We start from the raw sequence: 25,703 nt of genomic DNA, 5'->3' as shown, positions 1-25,703 counted from the left end.
TCCAGTAACTTGAGCTCAAGATAACGCGCGTTTCCACGTGTAAATCACAGAGTTTGAAAAAGAAAAAAACAGGGGGGGGGAGAGAAAAAGTCGAGAAACACGATGTTTGAACAAACCGCGAAAATAAAGTTCCAGCCACCGCAAAGGGCGTTCTTGCATTTCTCTTTTTTTTTTTTATTCTCTTCCTTCGTGGTATATACTTGCAGTTTCGGTCACGTCGTAAAAAATGAGCTCAAAACGTGGTTTCCACAACTGCTGCAGCTCACTCGAAAAGAGGAGGAAAAAAAAAAAAAAAAAAAAAAAGGTGAAGGTACCAAAGTATAGTACAATACACGCTACATTAGGCGAATAATATCACGGAACGCTGCCCATAGGGTGTACATGGACTCGGTGCTCTTTGCATACGCAGGCCAGGGGAAATTATCGTCCCTTCGTTATTTTATTATATACCTACTCTCTCGAGACTTGTATAGTTACCAACTGCCCAGAGTGAGTCTTCTGGGGCATCACTGGCGCTCGAAAAATCCACGTGTTATTGATACTTACATGCTTTCGGTCGTTACCTTTGCGAAATAAAATTTCATTCCCCGTCATTTGAACGTCGGTCCATAGCACGGACGATACGTTTATGCGCCGATGAGTTTATGAATATAACACACGGAAGCCACAAAACAAGTGGATGAGGCACGAGTGTACCTCCACATGCAAAGGCGCAATTTAACGGGTGATGCGCGTATATTTCGCGGCTCTGCCAAGCTCCATTGGGCAATAAAATCGATCAGCGGAGAAAAACCGGTGCCCATCGCCGTGAAAACTAACGCGCGCAACAAACAACGTGGATGGCAATCCTCAACTGCGAGGCAAAGGCGTATTTTTAATTACAACCCCAGCGAATGATAAAATCCACGCCGGTCCCGTACGTGTACAAATGAGGAAGTGTCCCCGTCGACGAGAGAGATTTTATGCCTTTGAATTTTATTGGAGAAAACTGCGAGATGCCGCGCAATAAAAGTCCCTCCCTGCAGTGCGATTTGCGCTCTTTTATTTCCTTTCCACGCCGCGTCGGTCCAACTGCTCACTTGATTCCTGAGAAGTTGTTTTTTTTATCGGAGCTCCTTGTACGTATATGTATCAAAATTCGTACAAACGTAGGGGGGGGGGGGGTATTAAAATATATGTACAAAAGTGCGATGTACCGCGTGTACATTTGAATACTTAATTTCGACTCGGCGGATATTGTGCAGTTTGATTGTTTCCTGCTTTTCTTTTCCTCTTCCTCTTTCGGATGCCGGACTAGCTCGATAATTTGCAATTTTTTTTTTTTCCTTCCTCCACTCGCCTGTTTTGTTCGGCGCATTGTGGGAATATGTTACACGGGCGCTCGAAAGATTTGGGGAACTTTGCCATGATTAATCGCGATCTTTTTCTTTCCGTCAGTTCGAAGGGTTGAGGAATTACGGTTTCTTGTGCAGGTTCCCAGAAGTGCACTAAAAACATCTATGAAATTACGCCTCGTAGCGATGGAAGGCATTTTTATCCTTCGAATAAAAAGGGGAGCGAATATTTTGCCACGTAATTGCACTTCTTTATATATATACATCTGGAGCGGGGCAATCAGAGCAGCTGCCTATTGTTGATAGGACAACACAGTAAAAGTATGAAAAGATGACCTACAAACACAGAAACAAAACAATTTATGATTGGAGGGGGCAGAGGAATGTAGGGACTTACTTTTTATGCGATTCCTCCAATGCCTCTCGGTAAATACCAATAGCACACCTATATATTTCATGAATTTGAAACAATGATTGTCTGAATACTTTGTTTATTTTTATTACTACTTAAAAATTAATAATTACATCGCTTCATTTTCTCTAATTTGGCTAATTGTAGATACATATTTATAAATTCACACGAGAATTATTCTACAATTCCCTAACTAAGTTAGTGATGTTCAAAGTGCAATTTTTACGTATACGGCTCACTCATAACGGACTACAGAATATGGGATCACTAATAAAGAGATGTTTGAAACTGAAGGAATTACAAAAAAAGGCATATACTATATGATTGTTTGCATGATGAAATGTCGATAGGGAAATGTTAAGTGAAAAAATTTTTTTACTCGTTTAGTCATCATAATCATGAAGAATTTTTAACACAGACAGCTGCGGACCATTGGACAGCCAATGCTATTAAAATAATTATCAATCAAAAAAAGGAGTACAAGTAAAACTTGACAAAAAATTTTCTACTAATCTGTGTTCCGGATGCATTAAGTGAAATCGATGTATTTCATTTAATTTATCGTTTGTGTCGGTTTAGTGGGCTAGCCTGTTCCACTCTTGTTGTATGGTAAAACAAGGCACGATTTGAACGTAAGTCTGTTTTTCGTTGCCCTCGTGTCTACTACCAATTCAACTATCGGAATGAACACATCATCGCAAAGTTTTAATTGATTGAAAAAATGAAATACTAGGACCACCTACATATTATGTAAGCATCAAAAATTTGCTTTGTGCTAAAAATGTTTTCTTTTTTCTGCTATAGTAAAAAAAAAAAAAAAAAAATCATAAATAACTACGTGATGATTTTATTTTGCAGAGTACAGTGCGCAATAAAATTCCCAAAGAAAAAAAAAAAAAAAACCTGTGCAACGTAACGCGTCCATCATACGCTCGAACGAAAATCGAGTTCTCGCATTGTTTTTTAGGGCAAGATGAGCTTTAAAATTCGTAAAAAATCAGCCTGGATATAAAAACGCACAACCCCCCACGTTTTTATAAAGAAATGGACACCCACTATTTTCAGTTTACATAATAGAGAAGAAGCAACGAATTATACAGGCGCTTAACGGTTCGCGAGACGTTGCGCATAATAAAGTAGTACACAGTGCCTCCTCGAGCAAAGAGAGAAAAAAGAAAAAAAAAAATTACTCCGTCCCTATATCCCGCGGTAATGGAGCAAAAGAGGGAAATATCTTTCATTCATGAAGGTATAGCCAGCCGCTCTGTTCACTTTATACATATACCTACGCCATAGGGAATATCCTCGGTAATGGCATCGCGTGCGGGCCCCATCGGAAGGATTTTTCCAACTTTCCCCCTCCCCCACCATCTGCTCTTCCTCCATTTTTCCGATGTGATTTAGCGCGAGAATTTATGGCTCATTATTCGCCGGCGATGCGAGTGAATAACAAACCGAGCCCACCCGCGGAAAAGGGCCCCTCTTCGACACGGCGAAGGATACGGGCATACGCTTCACACATTTAACGAGACTTCCACTTTTTCCCTCCACACAACTTCGTCCCAACTCAAACACGTCCCTATACTTGGGTCGGTTCCTCGACTTTTCTCACTCTCTTTTTCCTTCACTCCAAAGTGCACCCGCGTTTGCCCGCTTCTCTCGTGTCCTATACTTATATACGTATTATAATGAAGTTAGGGAGTTTTAACAAAGTTCCGGTTCGTTATCGAGTCGAGAGCCCCGGCGAAGAGAAAAAAAACTCTGGAAGTTCACGTTGATTTTCTGATTAGCTTCGAAGGACCTCGGGGCTTTCTCTTTTCGTTTTCTCGTGCCACCGAGTGTGTAATCGAGAGTAACTTACCTGTTTTCTGTTTTTTTTTTTTTTTTTTGTTTTTTTTTTTCGAATCGAGGCAACATTGTATTTTAACTGATCCGAACATCAGCTAAAACCTGCGAAATGTTGGGTACTATATCTCGTGCGTGTGATTCCCAAAGGCATGGGAAGATATGGGCGACGGCACTGCACTTAAGCGGGTATACCTGTAGGGGCCATTTTTTACCTTTGCTCGCGCCACTCGTCCGTCAGCCTCGTTTTTTTTTTTTTTTTTTTTCCTACACCCTACCTTGATCCTAGCTCCCCCCGACCTCGCGTCCGACAGGTTCCTCCTCGGATTCCCCCTGTCTCTTTTCAATTATCATTCCAAAGACGCGCATAGGCGCTTCCTCTCTCGCTCGGCTTTTCATCGAAACGAGCCTGCTGCTGAGCCACTCGTCTTTTTTTTTTTTTTAACCGCGTGCCTCGTATTCTCCGCTCTTTTTTTGTTCACCCTCTCCCCGCGAGCTTATACCATTACACACATGGCTGGATTTTTGTTTTGTGCATTTACAATGTATGTACGCGTGTGCGGATACGATTGAAAAAAAAAAACAAAAAATTAAATTTGGGAGGTGGACAGAAAAATCATCGATAAATGGTATACCTGTAACATTTTATGTTCAAAGCCTCTTTTATCCCTTAGTATGGTTATACACACTCAAATGGTTTTACTCACCTCGAATTTTTCACGCAAATTCGAGTAACCACAGTTTTGTCACAATCGAAACCAAATATTATATTTTCAACCGCGAAAGTGACGAAGTAAGACTCTGTACGATAAACTTTACGAAACGCGGATAATACATATATATATATATATAAGGGGTAGGTACAACGCGAACTGAATGTACCCATACATATATATATACCTACAACATTATTTTCATTGGCCGGCTCGTGCATCTCGAGTATATAATTATAATATGTACGTATGTATCTACGTAATATATAGGGTAACAAGTAAGTAGTGGATATTATAGGTGCATATACTTATTATACATGGCCGCGTGCACGAAATTAAGTGTACAGTTATGATTATGAATATCGATAGCGCGCGCACACGCGCAAAGCCATCAGCGCACCGTATTCTAATATAAAATACACAATTCATGTATATACATACATATATACACAATACCTACTACATAATATTGCAAGACACGACGGAATGACCAAAACCGCAAGTTAAAGCTCCGCTGTCGGTGAGCTGATTTTCTCTCTCCGCATCAGCTGCGCACACAGAGGTCTGGGGGGGAGGGGGGGCAATCGCGAATATTAAAAAGCCACGGTCGATGCATTTGAATTTAATCCAATGCTATACACGCGCAACCAAACGAAAACTCTCGGCTCATCGTGAAATTGAGATTCGATGTATAGGTTTACCAAGTGCCGTTCGAGAGATGATTACTCCATTGCCATTTCGATATCCATACTCCCAGTGTATGGGTATACATACATAATATATACAGAGCGCTACATATACTTGTACAGGTTGCAAAGGAGTTTCCGGCTCCTATGGTGCGTTTGAACAATGATCTTTATCATGTCTCCCTTATCCGCGTGCACATATACTTGCTTCTTTCCTCGCGAGGAAAAAATTTCGTCTTTCCACGCCTCCCTTCCATTGCCCCATCTCTTCTCGCCGACGCGTTTCCTATATTATACTCGCGTGCGTATTACTTGCCTCTCATCGAGGCTCGTGCCTTCATATGTATTATATACGTTGCAACAAAATAGATGTATACACATGTATACTCGCACGCGAGCGTGACGAACGATATATTTCTTGCCGTTGATCGGTTGTAAGTGTATACTATAACGCCCCGGGTGCAATGCGTCAACCTTTCAAGAATCTCTGTCCTATTGTGAATTATATCTTACAATCCATGCGAGGTAGAGTTCATTTGCGTTCGTACAATAGAAGCGATGGACGCGTGTCTTGAGAAGGGAGGCCGCGAGAGAAAAGGAGGAGGTGCGCGGAGGAGCGAAGAAAAAGTGTATACACCCGACTGAGGAGGAGCAGTACACTTTGTGTATGCATATGTGGTCCTGGATCTACGTGGGAGTCAGTCGGTAGTAGTTTCGTTGTGTACACTTACTATCAACTTGAGTACCTACATAGAAGAAGACGAAGAGGAAGAAGAAGAAGAGGAGTCTCGAGGACAAAGGATCTCTATTCCCGCCGAGCTGTACTATTATTTGGATTTCAGGGTCTCTGCATCATCACCTATACAGAGCACAAAAAAAACAAAAGGAGAGGGAATTTGATAAGAGCAGTTGTTACAGACATTGGCTCTTTGATGGGTTGACCATATGTATGGGCAGCTCTCCTGTACAAGCAAAAGGATGAAATGTATACTCGATCGCTCATCACTTTTCCATTTGAATGGCGGGAAGTTGATATTTGCCATTTGTGCATATCAAATGTACCAATACCTCGTGTTATTTTCCACCTTTTCAATGTTGTGTATTATAACGGTACCCCCCTGATTTTTCCACCCTTTTTCTGTACACCCTCCACACTCGCTCTGGATTATCCATATCAAAGCCGCGTCAAACATCTCGTTCCTTGTTGTTGCATTTGCACCATTGTTCCTGTTTAAACGTGCACCCTTTCATCTGCAATCTAATCTACCTTGGCAGTTCAAAATCACCGAGAGAAGCCTCTTCTCTTCTTTTTACCATTTCGCTATCTATGCCTAAGCGAGCGGGAGAGAGAGCTATAATCGAGTTCCATCGGGCCTTATATATGTAGAGAACTGGTTCATTACTATTATCCCGGGACCCTTTGGACTAACAGCAGAGATACGCCAGTACAAAAATCGGCATTCCCACAAGATGTCCTCGCTCGATCGGCTTACATGTAGGTATATTTATATATATACATACATTATGTCTACGGTGGGCCCCACACAGATAACCGTCCCGGAGTCGGCTAATTAATTCAGGCTCTCATACATATACATGGATATACGCTATACGATACACATGTACACATGTACGCAAGGCGACGAGACGTAACTTTGTCGAATCGAAAGAGCACTGCACACCTGTGGCTCTGCCCGAAGGACCCTATTTTTATGCTCCTCAGGACGATCTCGTTCTCCCCAGGTAGAAAAAAGAAGCGAGGGAGGATGGAAGGTGGCATTACATCAGCGCGCGAACGAGCGAGTGTATATATATATATCTGTGCGCATCTATGAGATGGGGCCCCTCGGCGAGGGCTCCCTCCTCCTCCTCCTTGGCGCGCTAAAGTATATATACAAGTCGAGGAGCCGTCAGTGTGTGTTGCGTGTGTAACGTAAGTAACGTCGTCGACGGCGTTGCGCCGCCCTTAGTTACGAGCCCGCGCGTGTGCCTATATACTACCACGACGACGACGACGAGACTCACTTCTTTTCTTCAGTCGTAGGCGCGCACGCGTGCACGGCACTAGCGCACGCATCCGTTCTCGCTTTACCGATCTATCTTTTCGCGTTCACGGTTTTCGCTGTTGGTTTTATTTTTTAAGTTAGTTTTGGGCTATTTGGTCAGTTTTTTCTTTTAGTTTTCTTTTCTTCGTGACGATACAGGTCGAGATGGGCTCGGCTGGGTGACCAAGAGTAACGTCTTTTCAGAGCAGTTTCGGGACAATCGGAGGAGAGATCGGTTAGTACGAGGATCGTCGTTGCATAAGCGTAATCGGTGAAGATGATCGTCAGAGGAAGTACCCTCGTGAGCCGCTGGTTTTTCTCACTGAGCTTGGTAAGAGCATTTTTTTTTTTTTTAACTATCGTTGTTTGGGTACCGATTTTTATTTATTTATTTATTTTTTTTTTTTTCAACCAAACGAAATGGCCGCGCATTCCAGTTTACGTATTAAATTGCGGTTGTGCCGACTACCAAGAAAACGAGGGCCGATCCTTCATACTCGTGTACACTGGACGCGCGTGTCATACGACGCTTACTAAACTTATATACCGATCCTCCGAGCGCTCGTGCTTTACATAATGAGACGCGCGTCATGCAAAGGACGATGGGTTTTACTGAAAATTCTCACGTATAGGTATATACTTTGGCGTCCCAACCGTATACGTATTATCTTTTTTTTTTTCGCTGTGGCGTTCGTGTATTGACAAAGAATTTTTCACCGATGAAAAAAATCGGTATACATATAGAATCCATTCTAGACTCGCGCGGAAACGCTAATAATGTATTTTTAGCGAGAGCGCGCAGTTGGCTCGTCGCAGTCGCTCAAAGAGAGGCGCTTTACGTGCATATACTTTATTAATAGTCGGGGTAATTAAAGCCCGTGGACGTACAATGCAGAGCCTTGCGATAATATACTGTATATATATGTATTACGTAGTTGCGGCATATAGGGTATAATATCGAACGGGAATTCGCGAAATTACACGCTCATGTACAAGCGTGCAATATTCAGATGCTGTGCCGTATGAAGAACGGTTTTCGCAACGAGTATAAGGAACTGTTTCTGGTCTGTTGTCCCACGCGCATCATTGGTATTCAATGTGATTCTCGAGTACAAACACCAGTCCCGGCCATCATCGCTCATTTGCGCGCAGTATGGTCACAAGATCGGTAACTTGTTCGCTTCAAAAGTCACCGAACCACAATATTCAAGGCGACCCGCGTGATACTTATATAGTTATTAATGAAGACGCGTGGAAAAAAATAAAACGAGCGCAACATTGGGGATACCGATACATCATCCTAATATTCGCGTATCTCCGGTGCGCCAAGGTAATAATAAAGACATACCGAACCGGTTGCAAGAACAACTCGCGCGAAAACTCAATACTGTAAACACGATACGCTCACAGCGATGTACGGGCAAAGGTATGTATGTATAGGTAATCGTCAGAACGGGCGTGCTTCCCTCGAGCACGCGATCTCTCTCTTTTTTTACGCACCTCGCGACCGTGGCAGTGAATCGCGATCGTTAACTTTTTTTTTTTTTTTTTTTTTTCTAACGCGTCTCATACACAGCAAAGTGCGATTATTATTCCATATCTCCGTAGGTCGATCCCGATAACTCCGAGCAAAGAATAAGGGGGAGGGACACGAGCGTTTTCGCGCTCTCGACGGGAAAACGAGGCATCGAGTTAGCGCGGAGCGCGCACTTACGGGGGATATAAGCTGACGAGTAGGGGAACAGGAGACAATTTGCCCTACGAGCGTCGAGGAAGTGTACTTAGTAGGTGTATATATTTATACACACGTAGCAATCTGCACGGTCCTGTAGCTATACTTGCATCTCGATACACTCGGCGCCCGCGGGCTGGATTCTTTCCGCCTCGTCTTTTCCTCTATTTTCTCCCTTTGCCCAGATTTTTTCCTCCCCCCCCCATACGCTGGTATCGGAAAGTCCACGCGAGCGTGCATTATATACACTTTGGCTTTTGTTCGATTTGTCTCTTTTCGCCGGCTATATATACGCTGTCGTTGCGAGGCTTGTTTTTTTGTTGCTTTTCTTCCACCTCCGCCTTCTATTCGTACGTATTGTCCCCGGCCGATGTGGTATCGCGTTTTCTTCGGGGAACCTCGAAACGACACACACACGTAGAGAAAGAGAACAATACGAGAGCGAGAGAACCGACTCGTTCAATTACGTGCACGCAACCGCACTCTTCTTCTTCTTCTTCTTCGTCTTACCGATCGTCGTTTGCGTCACTCGAGTTTATTTTGTTGGCTTCCTTTTTTTTTTTAATTTTTTTTTTGTTTTTTCTTCAACAAACAAACGAATCAATGTTCATTGTACACCATGTGAATGATACATCCGAAATAATGTATACCATCCTTTCCCAGCCGCGACACTATATTATATAGGTGCATCCTCCAACTATTTCCCGAGTTTATAGATAATTGCTGAAATCGAGAATGAACCGCAGCTATATATTATACATATATACACATACAACAACAGACCCCGAGCAACTTCCGCGTTGGCGTGCATCGCGCGCTTCACCACCTTTTACCTCGTTATCATTATCATTATTATTATTATTATTGTATGCTAACGCACGAGCACCACCACTGCGTATATATATATATACACGCGTATATAGCTAGGGCTGAAAAGATCCATCAAAGCTGCGCGCGTGGGTCGTCGCCGCTTGCAAGCCAAGGGGATATAATTACGCTATATGGGCCGCGGGAGCTTCCGCGGTACGCGGAAAATATTACCCCGGTGTGCCCGCGCGCGTGCATTACCTATGTACTGTACCCCTCCCTCCCTACCTCTCTTTCTCTCTCACGTGTGAAATTGGATATTTTTCCGTGCGTGCAGTAAGTAGCTGACGCCTCTTCTCGCAAACGTTGCTCTCGTCTCTCTCTCTCTCTCTGTAGTGTACGCGCGACCGCGAGCAAAAGCTCATCTCGGCGCACTTGATTATATTGCGTGCGAAATCGAGTGCCATCTGGTATACATGTGTATATACGTATTATATACTCCCAGAGAGTGCAGAGTAAAACCTTTAGAGACCTTAGACGCGCACAACGATGCTCTCAATGGGCGCAGGGATTAGGGGGTGTGCATGTATACCGAGTGCGGAGTCGTGCACAAGTACATCCTCCTTTACACGATGTAGGTATATGTATATATATATATCGTAATATCATGCGCGGGGTGTATGTACTTGAAGGAATACATATATGAGATGCCGCCTCAGTTATAACGGCAAGGCTATATAGGTACTCCATATATGCGTGCATGTATAGTATAAGTACACGCGTTATAGGGTAAGTATGTATATATACAAAGGATACGCAGCAATTTTTTCCTATAACGTCTTTGTCACGTTGGGGTTTCTTTTTCTTCGCCTGCAGGTAAATTTAGCTTATTGCCCCACCGCAACGGCTATTACGCTCCTCGGGTGATTGCGTGAGGACTTTGCTGGGTAATACTTATAAATCGATGATTCGAGAGGGTTTATGCGTGAAAAATCGTGAAATGGCGAAACTAATATCGGAGATACCATTTTTTCGATGTACTGTACCAAAACGGGGCCATATCGGGGTATAGGATCACGAGTCCAAGGAATAAGGCGAAGGACCTCTGTGTTATTAATTTCACTTTTTCACAGCTCGTGGTTTCTCATAAGAAGCACGTACACGCTACCCCATGGGGTAAATTTCTCTTTCCCCGTGCACACCTGCACGCGGAAAATGTCTTTATAGAGCTTGCATTACCAGATGAAGCGCGAGTCTTGTTCTGTACAGCGTAACCGTTAATATCTCTCTGTCGGTGCGACGCGTTTTCGCGATAGTTTTTGTTCTTTTCCTCCAGCCCCTCAGAGGCGCATCTCATGTGCGACGACTTAATTTTTACTGAAAGGATAGGTACTTTGGCTCCCTGAATGGGAATGATTATGTCCATTCTCTCCCACAGACGGAATCGTTGCACAACTGTAACATCTACAGTAATTGTCTCTTCCCTAAAATCACAAACATATCCAACAAGAGATTCAAGTGTTCAACTCTGTAATTACAAGCTGTACCATTTCCCCTACACTTACAATAAAAAAATTAATAAAAGTACCAGCCACTTTTCATTTCGGCCACTGTATATACATTAAATACAGCCGAAAGGAATAGTGCAAGGCTCAAACTGCATACACGTGCAGAGAAAAGGGAATAGGAGAGAAGCGAGAGAGACCGGAACAATAAAAGCGCGCCGGGCCTGTAGACACACACACACACACACTCGAACACGCGCGTACATAATATAATACACACGGGGCAAACAATGGACCGCATTTATGCACATAGGGAGTGTAGGAGCGAGGGTGTATGTGTGTATGGTGTCACCACGCGCGAAATTACCCCACTCGCACTGTATTTTCCTTCGTAGGCGAAAACGGAAGAGGAGGACCCTCGAGGGAAGCACTTTGCGCGCCTTTGTGCCAAAGAGAAACGAGAGTTGGAATTAACATTATTACATATTATATACGTGTACGCTGTTTGCTCGTATACGGCTCATTCGAATATCCGTGCCGGGTGGGATATTTTTGTTTGTTTCTCCCACCGCTCGCTCCCTATTTGCGTACGGCTAAATTGCACCAGGCCCCTATATACACACACGGCGTTTGAAAATGGCACCAGAGCGCTCCGAGGTTATTAAAATTCAGAGCTCTCTCTTTCTCTGCTCTTTGTTTGCCCCCGCGTGACGCTAATATCCGGAGCAAAGGTGGTATTATCCTAGCGGATTATTGTTTGTTGGTTTTTTTCCTCCTCCTCCTTCTTGGTCTTTTGTTAATGCCATGCGAGCTATACACAGTGTTGTGCTCACGCTGTCCCAAATATATCTCCCCCTTTTCCTCCTCTTTCTAATCAAACCCCAATTACCTGTTTTGTTGCATGGTATGCGCGGCTCCGATTTCCCAAAACGAATACGGTCACGACGCGCATCGTGGATTCGTCCGAAGAGCTAATTTGGAAAATGAAACCTGCACTTCCACGCGATGACGAGCCATTCTTTGGCTCTGCCGTGGATTGTGGCTTACTCGATTAACATGAGTATAGACAAGCGATGATGGACAAGCTCGCGTGGATATTTCACCTGATGCAATGATGTTCCCCGTTCCCGCGCGGCAGATTTATCGATCCGATAACTATATAGGCACTTTTACCGGACGAACGTGCCATTTTCACATGTAGTGTCTATTTTATATATACCCCTCTTCGATTCTCTTTGTCTATGTTGCGTATTAGATAATACAATATTTGCAATAGCATCTAGACATTTATACGCGAGAGGAAAGTCTCACGCTACTTTTCTTACACATGTACACAGGTAAGTAGTAACCTCGAAAAGAAAACCGCGATGACACACTATTTTTTAATGATCTCTCGCACCTCAAGATTGATCTTCGTTACAAGCAGGTGTAGCTAATATATATATGTATACATTACTCGTACATTAGACAATAAAAGATAATAGTGATGGGGGGGCTCGTTACATGTGGTAGACTCGAGTAAACGTTTGTATATCCGAGCACGTGCGACAGAAATCCGTATTAGCGTATAGATCCAAAGCGCTCGGGAGTTTAATTGAATTCCAGATGCAGGTCGCGCGCGCGTGTACAGCACGTATATACCCCACGTTATATACATTAATACACCGGCCACGGGCTTCGGTTTGGCAACGGTTGATCGCTCGAAAATTGCGGACATTACGTGACGTCGTCGTCGAGCTAATTGCGATGCTTTTCACATGAGGCTGACTCTTGATAGAGAAACAAACTTAACGTGGATCGTATTGCGTAGGTGCAAAGTGTATGTATATACAAAGAGGCCAAAAGACGGTGTAGGTACCGTTTCTCTCCCGTCCCGTTTAATTGTCTTTCGCGCGCTTCCTCCAAAGACCCACTCGATACATATCTCTCTTTTCTCCGCGACCGCAGGTACATTATATGAAAAATTAGCGCAACCGCGGAGGGTTACACGCCGGTTTTTGAACAATCGCTCGTATTTTAATCCAAACAACAACCAATGGCTATAAATACATTCGTAACCATATTTAGGTACTTGTGCGCCTACATCGAGCGCGTACATGTAGGAGGTACACGTAATTAACGATGATTCGATGCTCACTCGCGATAAGATTGTAACCCTCTCTTTCGGAGCGCAAGATTACTTTTTTTTTTCCTTTTCTTACATCTCCCATGTGTATGGGCTTATCAGCGTGTTTGCGTGAGAAAATCGCACCGATGTGTATACCTACATACTGTATCTTCATCTACGGATTGTACGCGACGAATATCAACCATAATTGTTTAAACGTATACAATGCCTAATACGATGTACTACAATAATAATAATGATAATTTATATTACACTGTACAGATTTTCCAAAGCGAATGAATCTTGGGCGTAAATAGCAAACAATCGTGCCATTACAATAGCCAATCGAAATTTCCGTGGAAAAGAAGAAGAAGAGAATGAAAAAAGCAAATAGCCAAGTGATGGGTAAAAAAAAAAAAAGGATTATCAATAGCCATTGGAAAGCATATATGGCAAAAATGTAAAACAAACAATGCAAAACCAAGAGCTGTATCCATTGTATTTACTTTGAAGGCTCGCAAGTGCGCGTCCCATACCTATATAGGTGTACCTATGCAGAGAGCAAACAATAGCCTATGAGAGAGAGAGAGAGAGAGGACGAGCCATTAAACAGTCGTCTCCGGGAGTACTTGAAGGTACAAGTAATATATACCTTGAAGTACTAGCTGTCGATCCCGTGCACACACGCGCCTACACAAGTGCATCTGGGATTGGTGGCCTCAGCAAGGTCGCGACAGCTAGACGAATGTACCTATATATGTATATTTAATGGGCGTCAGTCATGCCGTAATGACGTAGTCTTATATAATATATACACCCAAGGGATGTATCTTTATTCCTTTTCTTTTCGCTATCGGGAGCACCGCGTGAGAGAATCGCGTCCTACACGCGCATCGAAGGGAGAGCCTCGGAAAAGCTTTTGAATTGCCGTCGTTACGTGTAATTAAGCATCACGCGTATACATATATATGTATGGAGTTGCATTGCGCGCATTACTTATCTCTTTCTCTTCTAGTGGGTTATTTCTGTATATACCTCCCTATTACACGGTCGCGCGCTACAATACATATATAAACTCTACACCGATGCGGGGGCGGTCTTATTAACGGGTGCGCGAGAGCGCGGGAGTAGATGTAGGTACGTACAATATGTATATAGGTATTATAGGATGAGGTTCCTTGCACTTGACTCGCTCGCGGGGAGTACCTGCTTGATGTGTATACATGCGTACTTACTCGAGCGCCCGACGAAAGAGAGACAGAGAGAAAAAGAGGAAGTGCGTTGCTCGCTTTTTCTGTACATCCTTGTGTATATATATATATATATATACTTACTTACTTACGCGCATTAAGTAACCTGCTACAGCTCCTTTCGGCTCCTCTCTTGTACACCTATACTCATACTTCTTGTACACATTTGCCGACTCTGGCATGCACATGTATTCGATCGGCCCGTCCGATGTAGTAGCTGATGCACTACTATTATTGCAGAGCAGCTGAACTATGCGAGGCGAACGACGAAGACGATACGCGCAGTACAATGTTACTTACGCGCACCGGCTATACCATGGTACCGATTTTTTCTTCTTTTTTTTTCCCCTCCCCCTCCGATGCCGACGCTGACAAGAGGAGCGATCTAATAGAAGCCCGGAATGGCTGTTTCCCCCCCCCCCCTTTGTGTCTCTGTATATGTATGTACAGTGTTGCTATTATGTGTTTTGTACTACCGGTTTCTCTCTCTCTTATTTATTTCTTACTTTCGTTCCACAGTTGATGCTTCTGCCGCTGTTGTTTCAACGAATGCCGTTTTTACGAGCGATCATTGCCTTTTTTTATTTTGCTGGCATGCTCGCGGGGGTACATGGATTTTCCAAGGGGGATCGAGCCAAAAAAAAGTATGTGCCGGAAAGGCCGAGGGTAACGCAGTGTCCCTCACAAGTGGACATTTTCGCAGGAGTTTCGTCATAACTATTTCGAAGGACAAAAACAAAAATTGAGGAAAAAAAAAGGCACCCCTCTTGCCAAACACAATGTACCAAGCGGCGTTCACGCGTGCGTTTACAGGGATGGGGGGGAAGAAGAGGCACAAGCGAAATTCCGATAAAAGGGTATATCGCCGGTCTCCCCGATCCATATCTTGGGTATATATATACACACATGGAAGCGGCGGTCGCGAATTCCTCTCTCTTCTCTCTATTGTCGGCGACTCTCTTGCACCTCTCGGCACCCTCTTCTCTCTCTCTCCTTCCCCCGCATACTTATACATATATACGTACCTGCTTCCTTTTTTTTTTTTTTTTTTTTCCTCCCTCCCTCTTTTATCCGCGTGAAGGTATACATACGCGTGCTTGCAGCAGCTGCTTTTCTCGTGCGCATACCTGTACCCAAGTGTATTCTGGCTTTTCTCGTTTGTTCGCGCGATTTTTGCACCTCGACACCGCGCGACGGCCATCCATACACGTGCACACAATCCGTAAGTATATATACTTGTCCTCGCGCCTCGTGTAGCTTCTCCGGAGGAATGAGAAGACGAAAAAGAAGAGGAGCGCGCCGAGGGAGGGCAAAGAAAGACGTATTGTTTGCAGATCGTGGGAAGCGGGAAAGCGATTAGTCGGCTATAGTATACATGTATGTTTATACGTTAGATCGGTTCAACCATTATACATGTGCAAGGTACGAAGGAAATCCGGGGTGTTGGGTTTAACGAAACTGCGGTTTGAAAATCGGTCGGGAAATCCATTTTTTCCCGTAACAATATTATAAAATGCGTATCGGGTGCAGTTGAATATTTTTACGTTTTTCCTCGCAAAGCTTGGTGGGGTATGCCTGTGTTCCATCCAAACGTTGTATATATGAGTGGAATGGACAGACGGCCACTGACGGATCGTTAACCCACCGATTTTCCCATCGCTCGAGGGAATGGATAAAAGAAAAGGAAAAAACGGCCTCATCGATTTTTCATACGCGCGTCCGACGGTGCATAAAACACACAAAAGCTTTTTATGCGCATGAACCGGCGTACGGGGAGCAACAGCCGGCTACCGAGAGCTGCCGCTCAATAAATGGCAATGAATCGACGACTAGGCCGCCAATAACAATTTAAAGCCGCTGTATGCATACGCGTGTATATACATATGTATAGCTTGCCTGCAGTCATCATCGCTCGTCTCCTCCTCTCTCGCGCGAATATAGAGGTGTACAACCATTGAAATTGCCAGTCACACGAAACGAGAGCACGGCCAGATTTTTCTTTTTTTTCCCCGGGGCCCACTTCGAAGAGCAGTTATTTAACGAGAGCCCCTCGCGTATATACTATCCCTCGCCCGCGCTTACAGTGCAAATAAGTAGTACGGATTTCTTTTTTTTTACAGTTATAAATAGGGTCGGGACGAATAGCGTATTAGAGCGTACAACCCGTATGGTTATATTATTCATATTATGTACCTCTTGAGGTATAAATATACATATATGATGTATGAATGTGTGGTGTTGCAGGTAACAGTGCTGTCGATAGCCCAAGAGACGGACGTGCCGGGTTTGAAGCTCGGATCCGAGTGCAACAGGAACAAGGAATGCGAGGCGACGATCAGCAGGAGCCAGTGCCACCTCGGCTATTGCTCCTGTCTGCCCTTCTACGCCCAGTACAACGAGACCTTCTGCGTCGAGTGTGAGTTGTTACGTAACTCAAATTAACGTTTGCTCCCTCCTTCCCCCTCTATACGTATATGTAATTTGTACCGACATGTGTACTTTGCGGATTTTTCCCGCGCGCGCGCGTTTTACCTATATGTAATTGCGTGTGTATATGTACGAGTCGAGAGAAAGAACGAGATGAATAAAAATGTTTTTTAAACGCTAAATAATGTAACATTATGTAGATCTCTGTGCGTATATACATGATTTTATCTCGTGCGCGCGCGCTACTTTTTAACGGTAAACAATATCATATCAGGAGCCGCGTGCAAAAACTCTTGTTTGATCATTCTTTTTTTTTTCTTCCTTTTACCTATGGGTGGGATCACCGCGGTACAATCCACATTGGCAAATTTTTCCATCATCGTACGTTAACAACTTTTCGAAAAGCGTCGCGCTTGGGGTTTTTTTTTTTTTTTTTGCACTAAAAAAACCTTAGGAGAATCCCTTCGCGTGCGTGAAAAAAAAAAACAGCTGCTTTTTTTCCACGTAGCGCGCGTCCTTTCAATTAGGCGCAATTAATTTTTCTCCTCCGCAATTTTCCGCAAAACTAATTAACTTGGCCTTCCGTTCGCACCCGGCGACGACCGAGGGCTGGGGGGGGGGGTAGGGATATACAGTAAACTTCCTAGAAAACCATAAGTATAATAGCACGTACATAATATCGCGGTTGATTTCAGCCACCCTACTGGGCAACGAGTGCCTGGTTGACGAGCAATGCTCCCTCAAAGTGGCCAACAGCACCTGCCACGAGGGCCTCTGCAAGTGCCAGGACGGCTACCTCTCCTATCGCGCGCACTCCTGCTTGGGCCGTAAGTACACACATATATATACACCATTAAAATCAAGGCTACACACCTCGACGCTCGTTACATCACATACATTACAGCTTTTCGTGTGTACTGTCTCGTTATATATTACAATATCTTGCCCACTTTTTGCCCTTCCCCGGAGTCAATTTGAACGAAAGAAACTTGAAAACCATATACAGACTCCAAGGGGGAGGGATACAAACGCCCGTCGTCGAGTGTAAAATGTTTGCCCTGCAAATATGTCCCCTGCACGCTCGATCTTACATATATATACATACGCCTCCTCGCGATCCGTATCTCTATCTTATGGTCCGCGCATATTATATACATGTACATTGTACAGTGGTGTATCCGTCCATCCACACGTCCGGGCGTATATGTGTGGACACACGCGGAAATGTCCGCGTCGGGAGACAGGATTCTTTTATCCTCGAAGCTGTGCCGGGGGGGGATATCGGGAGCTTAGAGAGAGCACACACACGTGCTGCTTACGGGTACACGCGGAGTTTAATCAGATACACTAGTCAATTATTTTCTGAAATGCCGGCGAGTATATATAGGCATGTGTACGGGGGAACGGTGAGTTATTTTGCATTCCTCGGGAGGCTCGTTTTCTTTTGCCCGTACAACAACGGCTGGTGTATAGGTATACGTGTTGGAATTTCAAATTCGCCAGACTTTTTTTTCATCAACAGGTATATTATAGGTGTATCGGTTATTCTCGTCATTATATGTTAACGCGGGATTATCCTCAGCTTGGGATGCTGTTTCAATCAAACATCGCTCCTATGGGTAATCCTTCCGCGCGAGCTCGATCGAGATATTTTGCGGTTACAAGCTCGCGAACCACGTTCATGTTTTCACCATTAATTTTTACCCTCGTTCCATTACTCGATATATGCTTCATCCCTGGAGCTAATCTCTTTATCTTATACGACACGTGTTTCACGCTTTTGAGCGTATGGAATGAGATTTGTCGAGTCGAGAGAAATTATCATAAATTGCGTGGGGGTAACAAAAAAAAACAAGCTTGCAATTTCTTGGATTGTATATACTCAATCATTGTCGTTTCTATAAAAATCCATGCATATTCATATTAATTATTATTTTTTTTTTTTCTTGAACCCATCCGTGATTCTCGAGCTTAAAATGAGAAATTCAAAGGCGGATAAGTACATTTGTATTTATTTCGAGAGTATGCCGGGGGGCAAATGTATTTAGCAAAAAAGAGTACATTGGGATAAAAAAAAAAAAAATTTCCCGAAAAAAAAAAAAAAATTGTCAATGATTGATCCCGCGTGTGTCCGTCAGCGGCGAGGCTCGGCCAGGTGTGCTTCAGCAACGCGCACTGCCAGCTGTGGGACAGCGACACCCACTGCGCGTTCGTCATACCGGATCTGTTTGGCCACTGCCAGTGCACCTCGCCCATGAGGCAGGACGGTGAGGTTTGCCGGCCCGACCGACTGGTGAGGCCACCGGCGCCTACGAGCCCGCAACCGCTCGGACTGTCGAGCAGCACCGGTAGCGAACCCAAACCCCTGGCCGCGGCCTCTACTCGCTCGCGCACCAAGACTACCACCAGCTCGAGCTTGGACGACGAGGACACCGGTAACTACATACTAAGTTCGAACATCTTGGCTCGTTTCTTTCAATAATAGTCATTAGTTCTCAAATAAAGGTTGAACAGACCGTGTACCCCCTTTTATTCCTTAAACGTAATTCAATGCTTCGAAAATTAAAAGGAGAAAAAATTAAAAAGCGCCAACATTTATTTTTACTTTGTACTACAGGCGCGCAACTCTCTTGGCTGCGCAACGCGACGTTGCTGCTGTCGACCGTGGCCCCGACGCAACTGATGCCCGTGAACATCGTGACGAGGCCGTCCGTGCGCGCCGAGTTCCACCCCAACGAGCTCCCAGAGGACGACGCGATCATTGTCGACGCGGAGATTCCCGAACTCGTGCAAACGACCACGACCACCTCGAGCACCGGTGCGTGTGACTATACCCACTTTTGTTTTATTTTTGTCTCTCCCATAAAAAAACAAAGTATTGCGCGTACAGCCTCGACGCCGCTGAAGACCGATCGGCACGAGAGTAGCGCGTACTCGGCCGTGTCACTGGGGCTGCCGTGCTCGTGGGACGTCGAGTGTCAAATGGCCGACCGCAACAGCCGCTGCCTGGACGGTATATGCGAGTGCGCGCGTCGGGGTGGCAACGGGACCTGGTGCAGCGCTCGTCAGCGGGGCTGCGCCCCCAACACCTTCCAGTGCCGCGGCTCCGGGGCGTGCATCAGCTGGTACTTTGTCTGCAACGGCGAGCCAGACTGCAGCGACGGCTCCGACGAGGAGTGCAACCTCGCCCGGGGCCACTCGAGGTCGTCCTCCCGCTGTCCGGCACAGGCGTTCAGGTGCAAGAGCAGCTCGGTATGCGTATCTCGGGCCTCTCTGTGCGACGGCCGCAAGGACTGCCCCAAGGGGGAGGACGAGGTTGGCTGCAGCGACCGGAGAAGTGAGTACACACTGCCGATAGCTCACCCTCCAAAGAGAGGTACCATATTTGGGATTTTTTTTTTTCTCTTCTCTCCAACCTCCGAAAGAAAAAAAATTTCAAAGTTGGCTATTTCGGTTCAACATGTAGCTTTTTTTCACCGGTAAATCGCGACCTAATCGTCGCATATATTATGGCATATATGTATATTCTCTTGGAAAAGTTGTACTCTCTTTCGTACGGAGATGGCTCGCGTGGTTTGATAACGATGTGTATACTTATGTGCGCTCGAGCGATACCATTTTAATCTAAGGGGAAAAAAAAAAAAAGGTAATACAATTCTGTTGATAAACGCGCAGAGTGTCCGGACGGTGCCTTCCGGTGCAACAACGGCCACTGCCTGCCGGCGTACGAATTTTGCAACGCAATAGTGTCGTGCAGGGACGGCAGCGATGAGCCCAAGGCCCTCTGTCGCACGAGAAACCGCGGCTACTTGCAGCCCCGCGACTGCCCGTTCAAGTGCGCCAACGGCCGGTGTCGCTCCGACGCGATAGTCTGCAGCGGCAGGGACGGATGCGGCGACAACTCTGACGAGGCCAACTGCTCCGTTTGCAGTCAGTATTTTCTCCACACGCATCTTCATTTTTTTTTTTTTTTTTTTTTAAATCTTCCACTAACGAAATTCAATCCCATCTGATTCCAGAATGCGCACCGCTGCTGTAATTCAAGAGGAGCAACAGCCACTACTCTTTCATGATGGCAAATCAAAAGTCACCGGAGAACGAACAAACTTTTCAACTCTACACACGAAACATCCATATGAAAAACAATCGTGCACGCACTCGTAATATACATGTATAGTGTCACACGCGGGCAATGCCAGAGCGGCTACATCGTGTGTACCTTTATCGTTTATCATCTAAAAATCAATAGGCCTTTTTTGAGTACGACGTACGTGCGGTACGCGTTTCTCCCTCTAAACAAACACCCACACGAATACGCATGGGCACACGGACGCCCGCGGCCGATAACCAAAGATCGATCATTTGAGACGGACAAGCCCGATCACCTCATTTTTTCCTTTAACTCGACTTGTACATCGCCTTGTGCCAAAAAAAAAAAAAAAAAAAAAAAAAAAAAAGAAATACATCGTTGCGTGAAATCACACAAGGTTTGCCTTTGTATCGATTGTACGCGTGCAAGACTTTACTTTTTAATCATACATTAACATTATACAAAAACAATATGTAGTTTAGCAATGATTTTGTAGAGCTTTACTTTAGTCGTAATATAAACGGTAGAGTGTAAGGTGTATCCTCCCGAGACAATAATTATTCGTTTAAAACGAGCCGCAATCGAGTGCCGGAACAAAGTTTTTCAAGCAAACTCTCATTGCTCGCTTTCTCTTCGCGTCACTTGTGTCGGAATTGAACAACCACCGCGGCAATTATACACAACATTTGGAGTGTACTTAATCGTTTCTTTTTTTTTTAAAGAAAATTAAAGTTAGGTTATTTTTTGCCCTTACCTATTATTATGTGTAAAAAATTTCTATATATATATATATATTTAGATGCCTGTCGATGACACGAGCCGGTGTTGTCAAGCCGTGCTTTTGAAAGATCCGAAAAAGTAAGCGGAGCCAAGCGAAAGCTCCACTCTATTGTACAGACTTTCTGGGTGTTTTTTTTTTTTTTTTTTTTTTTTTTTTTCGTATCCCAATGCACGGGTGTACGTGGACTACGTTTGTCATTATCTTGAGACCTCCCGTAGCCTTCAATCATCATATGTTTGACGCGTAGGTATACTGCGCATTGCGAATCACCTACTATTGTATTAATGGATCAAATGTTTATTTTTTTCTTCTATGGTTTACACACATCTATCACCACACATCAAATTAATTTTGTGTACATAACGGTGACATCAGGCGCAATGGTACTTGATGGTCGTACAAGCGCACATGTAAATGTACAGGAGTGTTTGTATTCTTTAAATAAATAGAATTATCTTTTATACCCAAGTAATGGAGTGTGAATTTATTTTTTTATTTCACTGACAGATCAAAAGCCCTTCCACCTCTTAAAAATAATCCTTAAATATCAATGTAAACAAGGTCACTTTGTTTCATTACAATCAACCCTTGAACTGTTTTTCTCTATAATTAAATTTTTTACTCGTCATTTTTCTAAATCATTGGTACAATATAATCGAGAACCAATATCTTGATGGTTTTATATTTAATAATACGAGCTGTTTTCGCGATAAAACAATTTCTCTGTCCACAAATACTCGACGAGCACCACATTGAATTATTCCTTCCTCGTCAAATCGATTTCTCCCCTGTATATACCGTAGCCATAAGTATACCATTTCTAAAGAGAAATCATAAAAAGTTAAATATTTAATCGCAAAAAAATTTGGGGAGCTTCATAGACGAAACGTTATTTGTTTCTGGTAAAAAGAAAAAAAAAGAAAATCATCAGTATGTTGTAACTTTGTTGTGCTGGAGGCTCCATTGTGTTGTGGAATAGCTATACGACGCCAGATAACGCGACGCCGCTAAAGGACTTCAGCTGAGTGCTTGTACAATACACAAGTACGAGTAAAATTTCAAGTCACTCAATAATCCACGCGTTCATAAACTGTCTCACTTCGGAAATGTTACTTATCGACAAGAAATAAAATCGAGATATATTCAATCAGCCCCGTACGACATCGTGCAATTATATGGTATATTTTTTTTGTCCCGAAACTGTTTGATAATCCATCTCGTGCTCTTGCCAGTATAAAGTCTACGTGCACATCCAACGTATGAATGACCAACAGAATTTCTTTTTTTTTTTTCTTTTTTTTTTTTTTTTTTTTTTTTTTTTTTTTTTTTCAAATTGATTGATTACCGTTCCCATTGATTGAAACACGTGTTATACCTATCAGTTATTATCGGACCAATGAAATCGAACCGTATTGCAGGAATAATTAAAAAGGATGTTATTACGAGCACTCAACCAATGCGTACACTGAGAAAAGTGGTGTTAAAAAAAGTATTATAAGTATACTAAAAATTACTATATTTTTCAGGAAAGCTTTTAGATACTCACCTGATGATACAAATTGGTTGCACGCAAGTGGTCTAGTGGTTGCGGAGCTTGATTCGAAAGCCGAAGGATGAGAAGGTTCAAATCCCAGTCGCTGCAGATCTTATTTAAAATAATAAAATTGTATATTACATCAGTATCAATTTGTAATCTGTGAAAAAATATCTATGTACATATAACTTAAATATATATATTTCAATTTTCTGATAGTTACATGTATAGTCCCTGTGTATATATGTAATAAATATAAATATTTTTCTTATTTCTGAACCAAGCAAAAATTACTATGTTGCATTGCAAATTCTAATATGATCTGATTTTACTATGTAGCATAGCAATTTTTATAATATGGCGGGTATGTCTCAGCTTTCCTATAAAATATAGTAATTTTTATTATAGTTGTAACACTTTTTTTAACACCGCACTTTTCTCAGTGTATAGGAACTCTTTCGCCTGTTCCACGTTTTGTGCGTAAAACATTCGAGTCACTGCTTCGAGACAGTGACCGGCGTAAAATAAAAACGGAGTGAAAATCATTTTCAATAGAAATAGTCGACATAATAATAATAATGATAGTAGACACGTGCGACTGTTAAATTTAAAAACTCGGCATGCCAGTCGAGTAATTGGCAGGGGTAGTCATAAAAGTGTATCCCAAGTCGTAAGTGTGACCTTAAATTTTAATTTATGATTTTTTATTTCTTCTTCCTTCTCTTCTCATCCCGCCGGGGAAGGAAGTTGACGCGCAACCACCCAAACTGCAAGCACGGTTTGTTCGAACGACGGGTTCTTTAACTTTTACCCCCTCGCGTCTATTCTCTTCAAATTTAATGATTTACACGCTAAGCCACGCATTTATCCTATAAATACGCGCTTCAATAAATAAGAAAAAAATATCGTTTGTTTTATCGAGATGAAATATTCATCAAAATTAATGTTTGCCTCCAAGAGCGTCAAAATAAGTTGTTTTCATCGATAATACCTACTTTAAGTTGTTTTACGAGAGGATGGCCACGTCGCATTTTGCTTCGAGTATTTTTATCGCAGAAAAACAATGAGACATATTATTAAAGATATACACGATATACATGCAAAAGTCTCTTAAAACACGTAAAACTGCGTTGTTTTCAAGATAACCAGACGCGATTGCGGCACCGATCACAAAGGTAACAGTGACAAGAAGGAGAGGAGGATGAGACGGAGGATGTGTTACGATATTATCCAGGTTGCGTCACGTGCAGTGCCCCAGAAACTCACCATTAAGTGCCAACATGCTTCTCTTGTACAATATTTGTGTGTGTGTGTGTGTGTAGGTAAAGACGGGCCTATCTGCCAAAACAGCCGGATTGCCGGATACTGAACTTGAACGTGTGCGCATTGCATGCTTGTGCTACGTCTCTTACAGTTGCAACTGCATATATATACGCAGCTACGAGACAGACGAAATCAATGCGGTGTGCGGTGCCTATGATTTTTTTTTTCTCCTCAAAAGCTCTTTTTTCGTGCGTAGAGATTTTTTTGTTTTTGTTTAATTAGTATTTTGTTTAGCTTATGAAGCGACTGACGCGAGATAAATACAAGCATTGTAAGTCCGAGCAGGAATCTCTGAACCCGAAGGCAATACAGGTATATATACCGGCAAGTTCCAGCTTTTATTTCCATTGTACGCGCGTGAGTGCACTTTGTTTTCATTGATCGTCAGACGCCGGCACATCAGACATAAGCCATTTTCTCTAATTGAAATGATGATGCGCAACGCGCGCTTGCATATATATATATATATATATATATATATATACACGTTTATATTCCTTAAATCTAGATATACCTATATATACATGGGTACGAGAGAGATTGCCTCACAAGTAAGTGCAATAAGTAAAATGCAATTAAGGCTGCGGTGGTGTATCCAATCCATCCGTATATATATACGTACACCTCGGCTCGATTGTTTTTTTGCGCCTATTTTTTATCATCATTACCCATCATTTGGCAATAAAAATCAGGGTTGAGTTGTTCCATCGATTTATCCTCAACCCATTTGACGCACAGTGAGAAAAATGTGTATTTTTTTTTTAATGAAAAAAAAAAAAAAAAAAAAAAAAAAAAGGCAACGAGCCAGCAATTGCATTAGGACCCGTTCTCGAAGAGCATGCACTTTGTCGGAGCGGACGAGCGCATCATCTTGATGGAGTAAAAAAAAAAAAAAAAAAAAAAAAGAAAACAGCAGAGAGAGAGAGAGAGAGGAGGAATCAATGTACTCCCTATATATAAAAAAAAAAAAAAAAAATCGTCTCCCTCTCGTAATACAGAGTCCAAGTAGGTATATATATATAGGCGCGTATAGCTGCACTGCGAGCCAAACAATGCGAATGACTTCCGGACCACATAGCGTTTATCTGCATGCGTACGCGCAGTATAGACAC

At 43.2% G+C, this 25,703-nt stretch overlaps 1 protein-coding gene across 1 annotated transcript; it reads left to right on the top strand.

Moving 5' to 3' along the window:
• Positions 1–7,163: 7,163 nt before the first annotated feature.
• ImpE1 (Ecdysone-inducible gene E1) lies at positions 7,164–21,663 on the top strand. Its single transcript, XM_089596689.1, has 8 exons — positions 7,164–7,366; positions 16,681–16,852; positions 17,559–17,690; positions 19,002–19,298; positions 19,481–19,681; positions 19,754–20,200; positions 20,539–20,793; positions 20,883–21,663. The coding sequence occupies exons 1-8, from the start codon at positions 7,313–7,315 to the stop codon at positions 20,900–20,902; spliced, it is 1,578 nt and encodes a 525-aa protein (XP_089452815.1). The 5' UTR covers positions 7,164–7,312; the 3' UTR covers positions 20,903–21,663.
• Positions 21,664–25,703: the final 4,040 nt, after the last annotated feature.

Source organism: Copidosoma floridanum, unplaced genomic scaffold (assembly GCF_036245765.1).
Source record: "Copidosoma floridanum isolate Cflo_tuat_1 unplaced genomic scaffold, Cflo_Japanese_pri ptg000030l, whole genome shotgun sequence".
Taxonomy (NCBI): Eukaryota; Metazoa; Arthropoda; class Insecta; order Hymenoptera; family Encyrtidae; genus Copidosoma; species Copidosoma floridanum.
This window is presented reverse-complemented; position numbering and strand designations above follow the sequence as displayed.